We start from the raw sequence: 12870 nt of genomic DNA, 5'->3' as shown, positions 1-12870 counted from the left end.
CAGCCGAAATCGGGGAGAGTATAATAAAAGATATTATTTTAAGGAGAACGGGCGAACGAACGACGAAGGCCACACGCTTGCAGGCCCCCGGTGATATTCAAATGAGCGAACCAGTGTCGTCTATATAAGCTCGTACGCTGCACGCGCCGAGTGAGTATAATATGCCTCTTCAAAAAACCGGCGTTGAAACGGAGCTGGAGGCTCTGCGCTAATTGTCTACGTTTCCTTTAAGTCAGTTTAACGTCTCGCGTTCTTCACTTATAAGTTTCTCAACCGCGGCTCGGAGGAACTCGAATTACTCGAAACAAAGAGGAGAATTGATACCACGCCGTGGCAATAAGGCGAAATCAACAGCGGTAACGATGAAAACTTAATAGAGAACTGATCCGAAACAATGGAGAAAAAATGAATCTCCACAGAGAATTAATAATCGTCAATTAGAAAAAAATACGATATCTTTGAATGAAAAGGGATTATATACATTTACTCGATTTCGCGATCGAGTTGGAAATTCAAGCGTCCGCTGCTTGCAGCTGAGCTGCGCAAGTCTCTTGTTTGAAATTCGTTCACGCGGTCTATGGAAATTCCCGCAGCTGATCGATGGACGGTTGTTGGTTTTTCTTCCCTCCTCACTCTCTTTCTCCGTCTTAGTTTCCTCGCTCCTCCCCTCACATCTCTCTGTTTCTCTTTTCACTTCTTTGCACATGCATAAATATTGATGACGCTGCGGAGTTAAACGTTTCGTTCGCGATCGAGATGAGTCAGAGTGTTGGCGGTTTCTCGTGCCGAAGAAGAACTGATCCGGGGCTTCGGGGAGAAAATTGTGCATGGGCTACCCACTGTGACGAGCGCGTGAAGTCCCGTGTTCACCGACACCTCTGCAGCTTGCCCCCTGATGCTGCTGGTAGGGAAAGAGAAAATTTGTAATTCAAATCTAACTCAAATTAATTTGACTAGCGTCATTTTTCACGCGGTTTTTGGCCGGACGCCACGCCGCGCCAGACCGCAGCCTCTTTCCACCTATCGATATTTCTTCCTACGAGTTCCGAGTCTCGACCGCCTGTCTCTACTTGATCGATACCGTCGCATATTGTATTCCGTCCAATCACGAGTCACCATTGCACCCTTTGTCTCAGGCCGCTTTTACGAAATTCGGTCCTACTGCCTAGGCGGAAACGAATACACTCTCATCACGCTCGGCGTTTGGGATTTTGTTTCTTTCTTTTACTTCCCGGGAGAAATTTTGATAAACAATTTGTTCTCTCATCTCTTGAGCGGCGAGCGTGCCGCACAATAACGACGGAGAATAATCGGCCTCGAGGATCATTACGGAGGCTAGGGCACGTGGCCATTAACAGGTACCACACCGTTCGATAGTGTGGCGAGTTAATATTAGAATGAATGCACCCGCTGAAACGAATTAGTGGTAATAATAACGTTCGGCTAATCGGGGCCGGTCCTGCAGGGGGCGAGGAGGTGCCATTCAGGCGTGGGTGAGGCCGGAAGATGAAAGGGATGAGGCCTATTAGGGCTAATACGCCCCGCAATCGGGACTCGGACAATGCCACCGAACCTGAGGGAGAGCCGAGAGCCGTGAAGTTGGTAAACTCGGCGTGTCGATGAGAGGAGCGAGGAAAGAAAGAGAAAGGGAAACCCGATATCGCGTTAGAAATAATGATAATTAGGGAGAACGACACTCGTAGATTATTTGACGGGGCGGGAGAAGTGTTGAGAAATTTGGTAAGCGATGATCAGAATCCGGTGAAACTTACTTGGGATAATCTTAGGCTAAACCGAATCGACCGGCAGCACCTCGAGAGGACCGAGAGAACGTGGCGGGAAAGTTGGGAAAAAACCAAACGGCGAGTGCTAATTTATCGACAAGTTGTCGGTTCGGATCTGACCGTTAATAACTCGGAGAGAGAGAGGGAGAGAGAGAGAGAGAGAGACGCGGAGCGAGCAGCAGACACGCTGTTGTACGTACCCTCGGCATCGGATGAGAACGCGTGGAATTCGGCCGTGAATTATTGTGAGCGCCCGTAGAGAAGCTATCTTCGAATCTGCGAGGAGCAGATATTTTGTTCGGTGATCTCAAAGAGCGCCGCGCTTCTTAGGAGCAGCCAGCGGCTCTCGGCCTTCTCGCCGAATCTCTAATCAAATCGTTTAGCGTAATGGGCTCCGACTATTAAGGGTCTCGCTTTTCCCTCCTCCAGCCCCGCCTCGATCTTCGTCCCTCTCCTCTCCGATACCTCAAATATCTTACGATGTAACCCGGGACGTGGTTTTCAACAGGGGGAAACAAAAGGGTTCTTCTTCATCTCGGAACGGTGCAGGATCTTTCATTTCTCTCTCCCTCGAACTTTTTCGTAATCTTGAAATCCTGGAAATGACCGGTGAATAGCTTTCCAGTCGAGTTCTCGTGACCAGTTTCCAACAATTCCGATAAGTCAAGAATGATGTTTTGTTACGTTTTCACACGTCGATTGTCACAATTTCAATTCGTGAAGTGACAGGCTAGGTAGAAAAGGGCTGCGGCATTGAACCTGGCATCGGCAGACGGAGGCGTAAGCTTATCAATGCAGGATTTGTCGAATGTTGTTTACAGTCCGAATTAGCGGAAGATTAAAGAGGAAGTATCGTGGCGTGTCGTCGTCGCGTTGCTGCCGTGTTATAAAAGAGCTGAGCGAGGTACCCACTCGTGCCTGTATTATAATGTGTAGCAACACTTTCGGATCTCGTTACCATATCTCTTGGTGGGCCAACGCTGGGGCGTATTACATGCATACCTATTACAGAGCTATTACACGGCCAGTTAGAGCGGGCAGTTACAATATTTGAATATTTATTTAGCTGATTATTATTTTTTTTAACTCGACAGAAATTTGATCAGGCTGCCTCTGGCCGGTTTCTGATCCGCAGCTGCCTCTCCCTCCCCCATTCGTCCTCTTCCGCAGGACGGAGGAGGAGGAACCCGGCTACCCTAAAATTAGCAGTATCGCAAAGATAAATAAGAGAACACGGTAAATTATTACTCAGGCGTCACTCGGCTCGCGAACCGGGACCAAAAACCGCAAGCAGCGAGGGGCACCCGGGCATTTGCGTAATGCTCGTATTCGCGCGGCGGGACACCGGATACTTTTGCAGCGTTTGCATCGTAATCGCGGTGTACCTCCATCTCGGCTTTATTCACGCCCCGTACCAGCCCTCGTCCTACCCGCCCCATGAATTCATTAGATTATCTCATTCCGCCAATTTTCATACCCCGCATGTTTGCATTAACAGTTTTAAATTACGCTGTTGCAACTTTCGGTTCATTCTGCATTTTTCAAGTCTCAAACTTTCCGCTCATCTTCTCTGTTGCAGATTCTTCAGGGCAGTGGAGGACTTCACGGCCAGCAGTGAGGCGGGTGAGTTTTAATCAACTTTTGGTAAACATATTCTCTTCCAGTCTGCATTGCGCGGCCCTACACTTACCGGAGACCCCGCGCTTGTTGCACCGCTCCAGCTTCCGTATAAGCAATGACCGAGAGACTCGGCCTCGCCCACGCGGAGTTTCGAAGCACTGTTAATTATCTGACGTCGTACATCAACGCCGAGCGAAAGGAAAGTTCCCTTCGGCGAGACGGAGCGCGACGTCCTGCGAGAAAAAAATAATATCACCTTGCTCTGGTTCCGCAGCTTTTTACGCGCGTCAAATTGTTGAAATGGAGAACGCTCCTCGTCCCTCTTTCGCAGCCTCCTGGTTTAGACTTTACCAGTTCCTTTTCCCTCGGGATTTCTGATCGGTGGAATGCCATACGGTTCACTCGAAAGAATGAATTTGAAAATGATCTGGCAAGGGATGGGAGGCTGCGGGGGTCGAGGCGCATTCCGACGCAAAGAAGCCGCTGCTGGCCATCCATCGCCTGCCACTTAGCATTTATCAATACTCGATTCTAGACGCGCGACGTCGCCGTCTTTGCTTCTCCTCCTCCTCCTCCTCCTCCTCCTCCTTTAACGATACCAACGGTGTCTCTCGCCCCTCCAATTCCACTTGTCTATCTCACTTTGGAACCCACTTCTTCACCGCAGTCATCAGGTTCGTCGTCGACTGGCTCCTCGAACCAGGTATAGCCGGATCCTCCTGCGCGGTGTGATTGTCGATTTCACATGATCATTACGGGGACTCTCACTCGGTGAAAAAATCAGCTCTCAGGGGTTGAGGCGATTGCTTCAACTTTCAAAGATCATAATTCAAAAGAGTTTCATTTGCGGCTCGCACAAGAATAAAATTTCTCTTTCCGGTTATTTTCACAGTCGCTGGTTCTGAATGAAACCGGGAAAAGGCACGCTGCCAACGGAAATGTAATTTACAAACGTCAGAGAATCGTTTCCTCGCAAGGACCAGCTTGAAACTCGATGAAACACTTGATTGAATTCAACTGTGGAATGCACACATGATCGAACTACCAGAATACCTATTCATGCGCGATCTGTAAAAGCAAGCTACAAAGGACGCAGATTTGAATCCTCGGATAATTTGGCAGTTGGCTCGCTGATGTTCACCTTGCCTTGGGCGGAGTTTCAATTTAAAGGAGCTCCATTTTCGTCCATCCCGCTTCGGGCTCAAAGGAATTGAAAGTCCGCACTGTCTATCCGAGGAGATTGTATTTTAATCGAGGTGAAGAAGTGTGCGGTGTCGTAAGTGCGGAGGGCTAAACGATGCGCGGTACCAGAGCTGGCGGCAAGTGTTACTCGTCGATCTATCCCGGCGTGTATACATCATATTGCCACATTAAGTTTCCGAGATTGGCTCCGGGACAGGAGTACGCTGGCGGAGAAGCTACCATGGTAGCACGAAAACTGTTAGGCGTGTGCGCGGGGGCAGAGAGTCGGTGATCTCGGCCGGAGGCAGAGGCCGCGTTACTTTTCGGCTCTTTTCAGGGTCTCGTTGGCAGTCGGTGCTGCCTCCTTCGCGGCCCGAGGCACCTCCGCCCTGATTCGTTATAGGAGTATATTACACGCCGTATATTAACGCGCGGTAGCGCCTCCCGCTTACTCTCGTTCCTCTTTCCCCGGCAATTGGGTGCAGTGTGTTGCAAGAGGACGGTCGAATATGCGCGCGCTTCTCCATCAGGCGTCCGTTCCGCCGGCCGAGCATCATCGTTCTCCTCGCCGGCGCGCGGCTCTACCCGTAAAAATTAGTCCGGTATTAATTTCATCCCGAAGAACAAGAGAGCGCCGAAGCAATGGGTGGCGAGTAACGAACATGCACGGATCGAGGATGCGGAGGAGGCCCGGAAAGAAGAAGATACCGATCCTACGGACTCGAAGAGACCAACCACGGTCGATAGTTTGTACGGAGCACCGGCACTCCCAGAGCGTAGGTACCTACTGCAGGCGTCGGTGTGCGCCGGAACGGATCGGCGGGACCCCCCGTTGCTTCCAAGTTGAAATCAAACATCAGTCAACGGAAGCCATAACCAGCCGGCAGAAGAACTGACCGCCGTTCCGGCGTCGCGACGGTACTGTTCGTCGATCGCGGAAGCTCTTGCACGATAGATCTGCATCGACGATTTACTACCCGATGACCATCCGGGTTCGTCGACAGTGTCGATGGGCTCTGGGACCGGGTTCTTCCTTCGTTCGTGCGACTTGTTCGACAGGCTATCGCCTCCGGGTGACAATACTTTGGAGGCTTGCACGCGGAGAGCGCCCCGTTACGTAAACCACTCGTACGTCTTGAGCGTACAAACAATTATGTCTGCAGCGGTTGGTATCACTGTCGATCAAGCGGCTTCCATCAAAGCCTCTACCACCGCCTGATCTTATCTCACCAGGATATGTTGATTTGCTACCCAGGTGGTAGGCAGCCCGTTGGTTTCCTCGACTCGTCGACTCGTCTTCGAGCGCTGCCCCTCGGCGTTATCCTCACTCGACGCACGTCGACGACCGGCAGCCGCCCCTCGATCAGACATCTTGTCCGGGAGTCGGAGACCCGCGGATTCGCCACGTTGTTCCTGGAACGAGCTCCTCCGGACCATGAAGCAACAAAACAACGCGCGAAGATGACCTCAGCAAAGAAGATAACGGCGGACCTGCTGCAAACGAGAGCAACTTGTGTTACTCGAAACAACTTCAGACTCTGGAGCAACTCAACGAGTACCTACCGAACTCTCTTCGCTTCTTTGTACCGACCTCGCACCGTCTCTCAGATCGGATTACCTCAGCACCAAGACACCTTCCAAGGATCGGCGCCCGGACTATCTTCCCATATCGGGGTTTTCTACTTGTTGCTGTTGTTGTTGTTCATCCTCCGTATATGGCCACTCGAGTTACAGACGAGACGAAGTGTTGCTAAAATCGACCGAGCAAACATTCCACTCTGGTGGATGGATATACATATTCGGTAATACAGCGAGACTCACGGACTTCGTTTCGATCATTTCACCACTCCGGTTTCTCCTGATATTCAATTCGGAACAATTTCGAGGGTGCGTGTTTCGCAGCTTCGGATGCAACGTGGGACCGATATATTCGTCGTGGATCCCTGCGGTCGAGGAGGTTCAGTTGTCCGGTAGAATTCGTCGCAGTCGTCGTTTTCACCGGCAATTTCCTCTGTAATATTATAATCAGTCTTTGGTCAGGTTTGACCGGCGTGACCGTGAGAGCCCGCGGACAAATTGATGACCCGTTGAATCGGGCGAGCGGTTATTCTGCGACGTGGTTCGCTGTTGCATCGAGAATAAAAAGGCCTCGGAACACGACGTTGCACAACGACAACGGGGCCTGAAGTCGGCCGTGTAGCGAGCAAAGCCGCGGATTTCACACATGTAATGTTAATGCGCGTTACTTTCGGTCAGGCCGATTTTTTTACGTTTCGTGCGTCGTTGTTCGGGCATCAAAAAGTGACGATCGTGGTTGCAATTCGTATCGAAGTGATCAGCGTACGACGGCTGCTAGTCGGTAAAGAGCCGTTGCCAAATTAACCGAGTTATTGGTCACGCGGTTGCAGGGGAAAAAGAGAAACCGAGATCAACGGGTTTCGGTGTCCAGTGATCAGCGCCACCGCACCGCGTATTTGTTCGATGTGTTATTAACCGGAATTATATCTTTGCGGCTTTATCTCGTTCTCGTAATATCGTAAACCTTGTTCGACTAATTGACGTCTTCTACCGATAAGAGAGACCAGCGAGCGAGAGAAAGAGAGACCGAGCCGGGAACCGTGTCTCTTCGAATCAATACCATTCCGATGGTGATTGGGATTTTTAAGAAGATTCAGCGTTTTTCAACCGCTCCTTCGTGGCTCTGTTTCAGACGAACTCATAGGCGTCCACTGCACTCACGGGGTCAACCGCACCGGATACTTCATATGCAAGTAAGTCGAGGCTGAATCTCAGCCAGACGCGACTCGAGCTCTTCGCCCGCAGCACTAATTATTACTAACTATAACTCTAATTAGCTAATTGTATTTATAACCGAGTTAGGAATGCCTGAGCGTCTCTCTGGTCAGTTGAAACGGCCCCAGGTCCGTACTCTGTTTTGTGGTAGTCCTTAGAACTCGGTAGGTATGTCACGAATCAAGATCATTCAGCATACCTCGCTTCTCTTCTCTCGGTACCCATACACCTTTCGCCCCTACGTACGTACACGATATCTACTCTCAACTACTGCCTTTTCTATCATTACAAAGCTACTTTAGACATTCGTTTACGAGTATGATTAGAGCTATCTACGTGATTTCGTTTCCTTTTTTTTTCTTTCTCGTTTCAGGTACCTCATACAGCAGCTAGGATGGGAGAATCAGGAAGCTATCACGGGTAAGCGTGGCTAGTTATACGCCTAGTTGAAAAAGCTCCGCTTTTGTCTGGTCGTCAAATCTCTCCAACTAACGGGAAAAGATTTTTTTTCATCCTTTTTTTCTCTCTCATTTTCAACGGTACCGCGATATTTATATTCCATAATTCTTGTCGGCGTTGTACCCACTCGCGTCTTGTATACGTCGAGGTTGAGACAAGGGAATGCCCAGGTTGCACGGGGCCTCACCCACCCTGAATCTATACGCCGGCGATAATTATACTTGGTAAAACATCGGTGTACAGAGATATCCATTTTTTATATCGATAAGATCTGGATGCGTCGCGGCGCCTACACGATCGGACAATACAACCCGACCGCGCTTAATTAGGATTACGGTACAAGTTACATTTTATTACGTATACTCGCCTAGTCGTATTGCCAGACGATCGAGATACCATCTTCTTCGGGGCAGTCGCGACGACCCTGACCCAGATCGGACTCGACTCTGTTATAATATTCCGAGCATTGAATCGGTGTGGAATAATCCCGTTCGCTCATTCGGCCCACTAGCTCTCTTTCGATTCATCATCGAGGGTTTCTCCTTCTGATTTTAGCCTTTCAGGAAGCCAGAGGATATGCCATTGAACGTGATGTCTACATTAATGACCTGAAGACTACACCGAAGGGTCAAAAGTTGGACACCAAAGAAGTCACTTTGGAGAGTTCCAGCATGCCGTTCAGGTATGCCAACTTTCAACGCCGCCGACTTAGCTTTCTTCTGTTCCCAATAACCCGGCTGTTTTCAATTGAGGGGGCTGCGGGGGGTTGAAGTGAAAAAAAATCCTTTGAGATTAATTATTCATAACAAGATTGGGAGTGAGTATAAAATTTTTTTCTTTCTAAAGATGTTTACTACGACATTCAAGAGTAAGAAAATTCATTTATATTGATTTCAAGGTCAATAGTATCGATGCTTCAACTTATTTAGGCGAAATACGATAGAAAAAAAATTGTCTTCTTACTTTTCTAATAAAAACGAAATTGAATATTTAAAAAACTCTCTTTATTTAGAAGCCATCTTGTTGATGACGATTAGTAATTGGTTTTCAGGTATAATTATATGGAGGGCTCTTGAAAGAGAAGGCAAATTTTTTATAATTTAACAATTTCAAAAAATGTCGATCTTTTCCACCGGAATCGTTGCATAACCAGATTTTATTTAACTCATTTCAATTCCTTGGAGGATCGATATTATTGATCTTTACATTGATTTCAATAAATTTTCGTAGTCTTTAATGTCATAGCAATCATCTTTAGAAAGAAAAAAGTGTCAAATTCACTCGTGATTTTCATATGGACAATTAACCGCTAACGAATTTTTTTCACCTCAAGCCTCCCTTGTCCTCTTAATACAAAATTGGACTGCTGCATTGTACAATTTTTCATAACCAATGTTACAGCTGCATGTGTCCCCTAATAATTCGGGGCGTCTGTGTACCTGTAAAATCTGAAAATCCTGAGGACCTTGAAACGTGTAGAGGTTCGATATATTGTCTCGTATTTCAGACAGCATTTTGATGTTAATATAGGCGCTGTTCGGTGTTTTATTTCGACATTTATTGGTCGTATATTTTTTCTAGGGCCTCTACAAATACAGATTATACAGACATTCCATATCAAGTTGAAAAAATATTCTACTACTTTGTCGAATTTTTGTTGTATATCAATGCATCAGAAAAATTCTCAGCCATATTATTCTGTCTGTGGCAAACCTCTATCTATTTTAGAAAACTTGAACGCTTTAGCTTGCCAAGGCTCGCGACGCCCTGTGATTGTATCGAACGGTAGACCGTCCCATTCCTCGATAATTCGAGCGCTCTATATTTCTCACGACTGTATAACTACAGGGGGCACAAGCGGATTCCAAAGAGGGTGAAACGAATAGGACCGATGGGTCCGCCGGGACCGCCGGGTTTCCACCCGCCTCGAAGAGGCTTTCCAAACGGGCGACCGTTTCCACCGCCGCATCTGGACCACTTCGGCTACGGACCTCCGTCCTTCAACCCTCTCATGCCACCGAGGCCACCAAGGCCGCCAAGGCCCTTGAGGCCCCCGATGTCGCCGGTGCCGCCGAGACCTCCGATGCCTCCGCCTCTTGGAGTCGCCTACGGCCCTCGGCCCCTGAGGTACGGCCCACCACCGGGCCGCGGATATCCAAGCCTCGGATTTCCACCCCGAATGCCGCACGGCCCCCCGAGGATGCCGATGCCACCTTGCCCCCCGCGGTTACCAGGCCCTCCTGGCCCCCTTGGGCCCCCAGGGCCGATGGGTCCGCCCCCAGGTTCCATGGGTCCACCGGGCCCTGGGCCAAGGCTGCCGCAGCGTGGTCCACCCCAGGAAATGCCGCCGATGATGAAGGGGCTGTACCAGTACCAGCAGCAGCATAAGAAGAAGCAGCTATTGCGGAATGGAAACGGAGTGCGGAACGCGCATGTAGTGAAGAGGAAGAAACCGTCCGAGGTGGCCATCCACGTCCCGAGACTTCACGGGGAGCAGGACTTCACTGTTGATACCTTCGAGGAGAACTTGACGGCCACTGCCCTGTCCACAGTTCCAACGGTCCCAGCCGCCCTTGTGACGGGGGGACCGAAACGGCGGAACAAAGGGAGGTTCAACAATCGGGCCAATCGCGGCAAGTGACGACGTCGTGCCGATTAGCAGAAAAACCGGACAATTTTTAAGAACTTCTCATTGTCGCATGGTCGCTTGTGGATAATGGATAGGACAGGAATCAGATTTGATATACATAATGACGTTGTTGCGTAATTTTGTGTTTTCTATGTATGTGGACGATGGTAAAATGGACAAAGAAAAGGAACTATTTCTTGGGCACCGAAAGAGACGACGCACGGGCGATTATGAGGCTTCTGATATTTGACAGCTGTATAACAACGAGATTAAAAATGAATATTATCAAGATGAGGATTAACCAGAAGGAGAATAACATCAACAACGACTTAAGAAAGCAGGTATTCAATATATCTGACCATCCTTGTTAATTGTATTTCTTTACATTTATTATATATACTTGAAAACGTGCCCTCGACGCACACGCCACGTTGCATGTTAACGCCTCTGTCTGGTTAACGAAAAAAGTTAACCAACCATGGTTGCAACTACTGCTTCTTGCCAGTGACATGTGCTTTTGGGCATACGGCAGTGTAACAATCGTCGTCAAGTGATTTAATAAATGAATAAACAGATGCGTCAAACTGACAAAAAAGTAAGTTCATTAAAAAAAAAAAAAAATAAGGAAAAATAAACTGAAAAACGTATGTATAATTAAATATAAGCGCACGAGATTTTTCGCTGCGAACTTCTGTTCTTTCTACTCGACAACACCTCTTCCCTTGTGCCCGCGATTAACGCGCCTGGAATTTGTCTAACAATGTACGTATTTTTTTACAATACCTTTTCGACCTTTTTCGTGATGTGTCGATAGGGAGGGTTTAGGGCCAAGAGTGATCCAGATAAGAGATTTATTAGGCGTGAGGCTCTCAAGGATTTTGTCTTTTCTCACTGTATTTCTCTCTTCTTGCATCTGTCCTTTACATTACTCTCTCTCTCTCTCTCTCTATCTCTCTTTCTCTCTCTCTCCAACATTGCCTATCTATCTATCCGTCTATCTTTATTCCATCTATCTTCCTATTTCTCACAGTTGATATAAATCAGCCGGAATAATTGACTGCAACGTGATACCTGTTGTTCCATTCTCGTACATACTGCGTACGAATCATTGGATTCGGTCTACGTGTGATCAGTTATTTATTTAGTTAGACCACCGTCGAAGTGTAAGTTGCAAAGAATCGGTTGTTATACATATACTGGACATGAAAATGATCGCAGTGAAATATGTACAAATTATGACCGACCGTGCAAGGGTACAAATTGGAATATTTTATAAATAAGAATATAGAAAATTAACAGAAAAGAAAAAGTAGGTAATAATGATAGTAAAAATTTATATAAACGTTTGAAGGCAGGAGAAAGAATAAAATAAAAATAAAAAGTCACCATTGTCATTGTAGGGATAATAGAATTGTTCGAGACGCACTTATTCACGATTAAGGTAAATAGAATAAAAATGATTGTTAGTATAATTGAAATCGTAACTTTTATTTCTTCGTTTTCTGACTCAATATCAGGCATATTCGATCTTTCTTAGTTATTTTTTTTTTTTAAACATTTACTCCTAACGTCTAGTCTTTAATTTTACCTTTATTACCGTTGCGTGCCTGCAATGCTGTTGTAAAAACCTACCGCTGCGTCACCATCGGAATATTTCACAATTATAGTACACCTATTACAATAATTATTCTATAATAAACGTTTAAAACCTAATCTGCTGCTGATTATTTCTGCGGCTGTCAATCGATGAATTGTTGTCGTTGCGTTGCGTTAATCTCTTAGTGATAGTTTGATTCTAGATTTGAGGGAGTCGTGGGCGACCGGATCATCGGCGCCCCTAGTCGACGGCCTTATTCAACGAGATCACGTACGTGGTGCTCGGCTTGCTTGTAATTGGACGCCCGTCGACTCGCGTCTCGACGAGATATTAAAGTGATTCAATATTCGGTACGGGGTTAAAGGTCGGGCGTGTAGGTGGTACACGTCTCGCGACCGATTGTCCATATATCACGGACCACCGCCCGGTTGACTTGCGGACGTCGTCGCTGACGTAACTCTCCTTCTCTCTTCGTCTCTCTCTCTCTCTCTTTCCCCCTATCTCTATTTATTCTCCTCATTCTCCGCCGCCCTCTCGCTCTGGGAAATCGAATACAATAATAAAACAAACTTGACGCGGATCATTAAAAACCACCCACAAATATATGCCAACACGGAAAAATGTCCGAAAAACTTGGGACTCGGAGCTTAAAGGTTTTCGTTTACAGGCGAACAAATCCTGCATCGAACGCGCCCAACGCTTTTATACGTATAAACCTCGCATTCCTTTAGCTGAACATAGACGTACCCATGTATGCGTGCATGTACGTCTCTACTGCCCATCGCCGCGGTAACACGTATTCACAG

The 12870-nt window shown here is 47.5% G+C and overlaps 1 protein-coding gene across 1 annotated transcript in view; it reads left to right on the top strand.

Annotated features, from left to right (window-relative positions):
* LOC124185716 (histidine-rich glycoprotein-like) overlaps positions 1-12180 on the top strand; it is a 48434-nt gene extending 36254 nt beyond the window's left edge. Inside the window, exons 6-10 of the mRNA XM_046576751.1 lie at positions 3364-3407; positions 7297-7357; positions 7753-7799; positions 8394-8520; positions 9687-12180. Of these exons, the coding sequence (XP_046432707.1) occupies positions 3364-3407; positions 7297-7357; positions 7753-7799; positions 8394-8520; positions 9687-10479 (1072 nt within the window). The 3' untranslated portion in view covers positions 10480-12180. The remainder of the gene's footprint in view (positions 1-3363; positions 3408-7296; positions 7358-7752; positions 7800-8393; positions 8521-9686) is intronic.
* Positions 12181-12870: the final 690 nt, after the last annotated feature.

Source organism: Neodiprion fabricii, chromosome 6 (assembly GCF_021155785.1).
Source record: "Neodiprion fabricii isolate iyNeoFabr1 chromosome 6, iyNeoFabr1.1, whole genome shotgun sequence".
Lineage (NCBI taxonomy): Eukaryota > Metazoa > Arthropoda > Insecta > Hymenoptera > Diprionidae > Neodiprion > Neodiprion fabricii.
The sequence above is the reverse complement of the archived record's forward strand: the minus strand, read 5'-3'. Positions and strand labels throughout refer to the sequence as shown.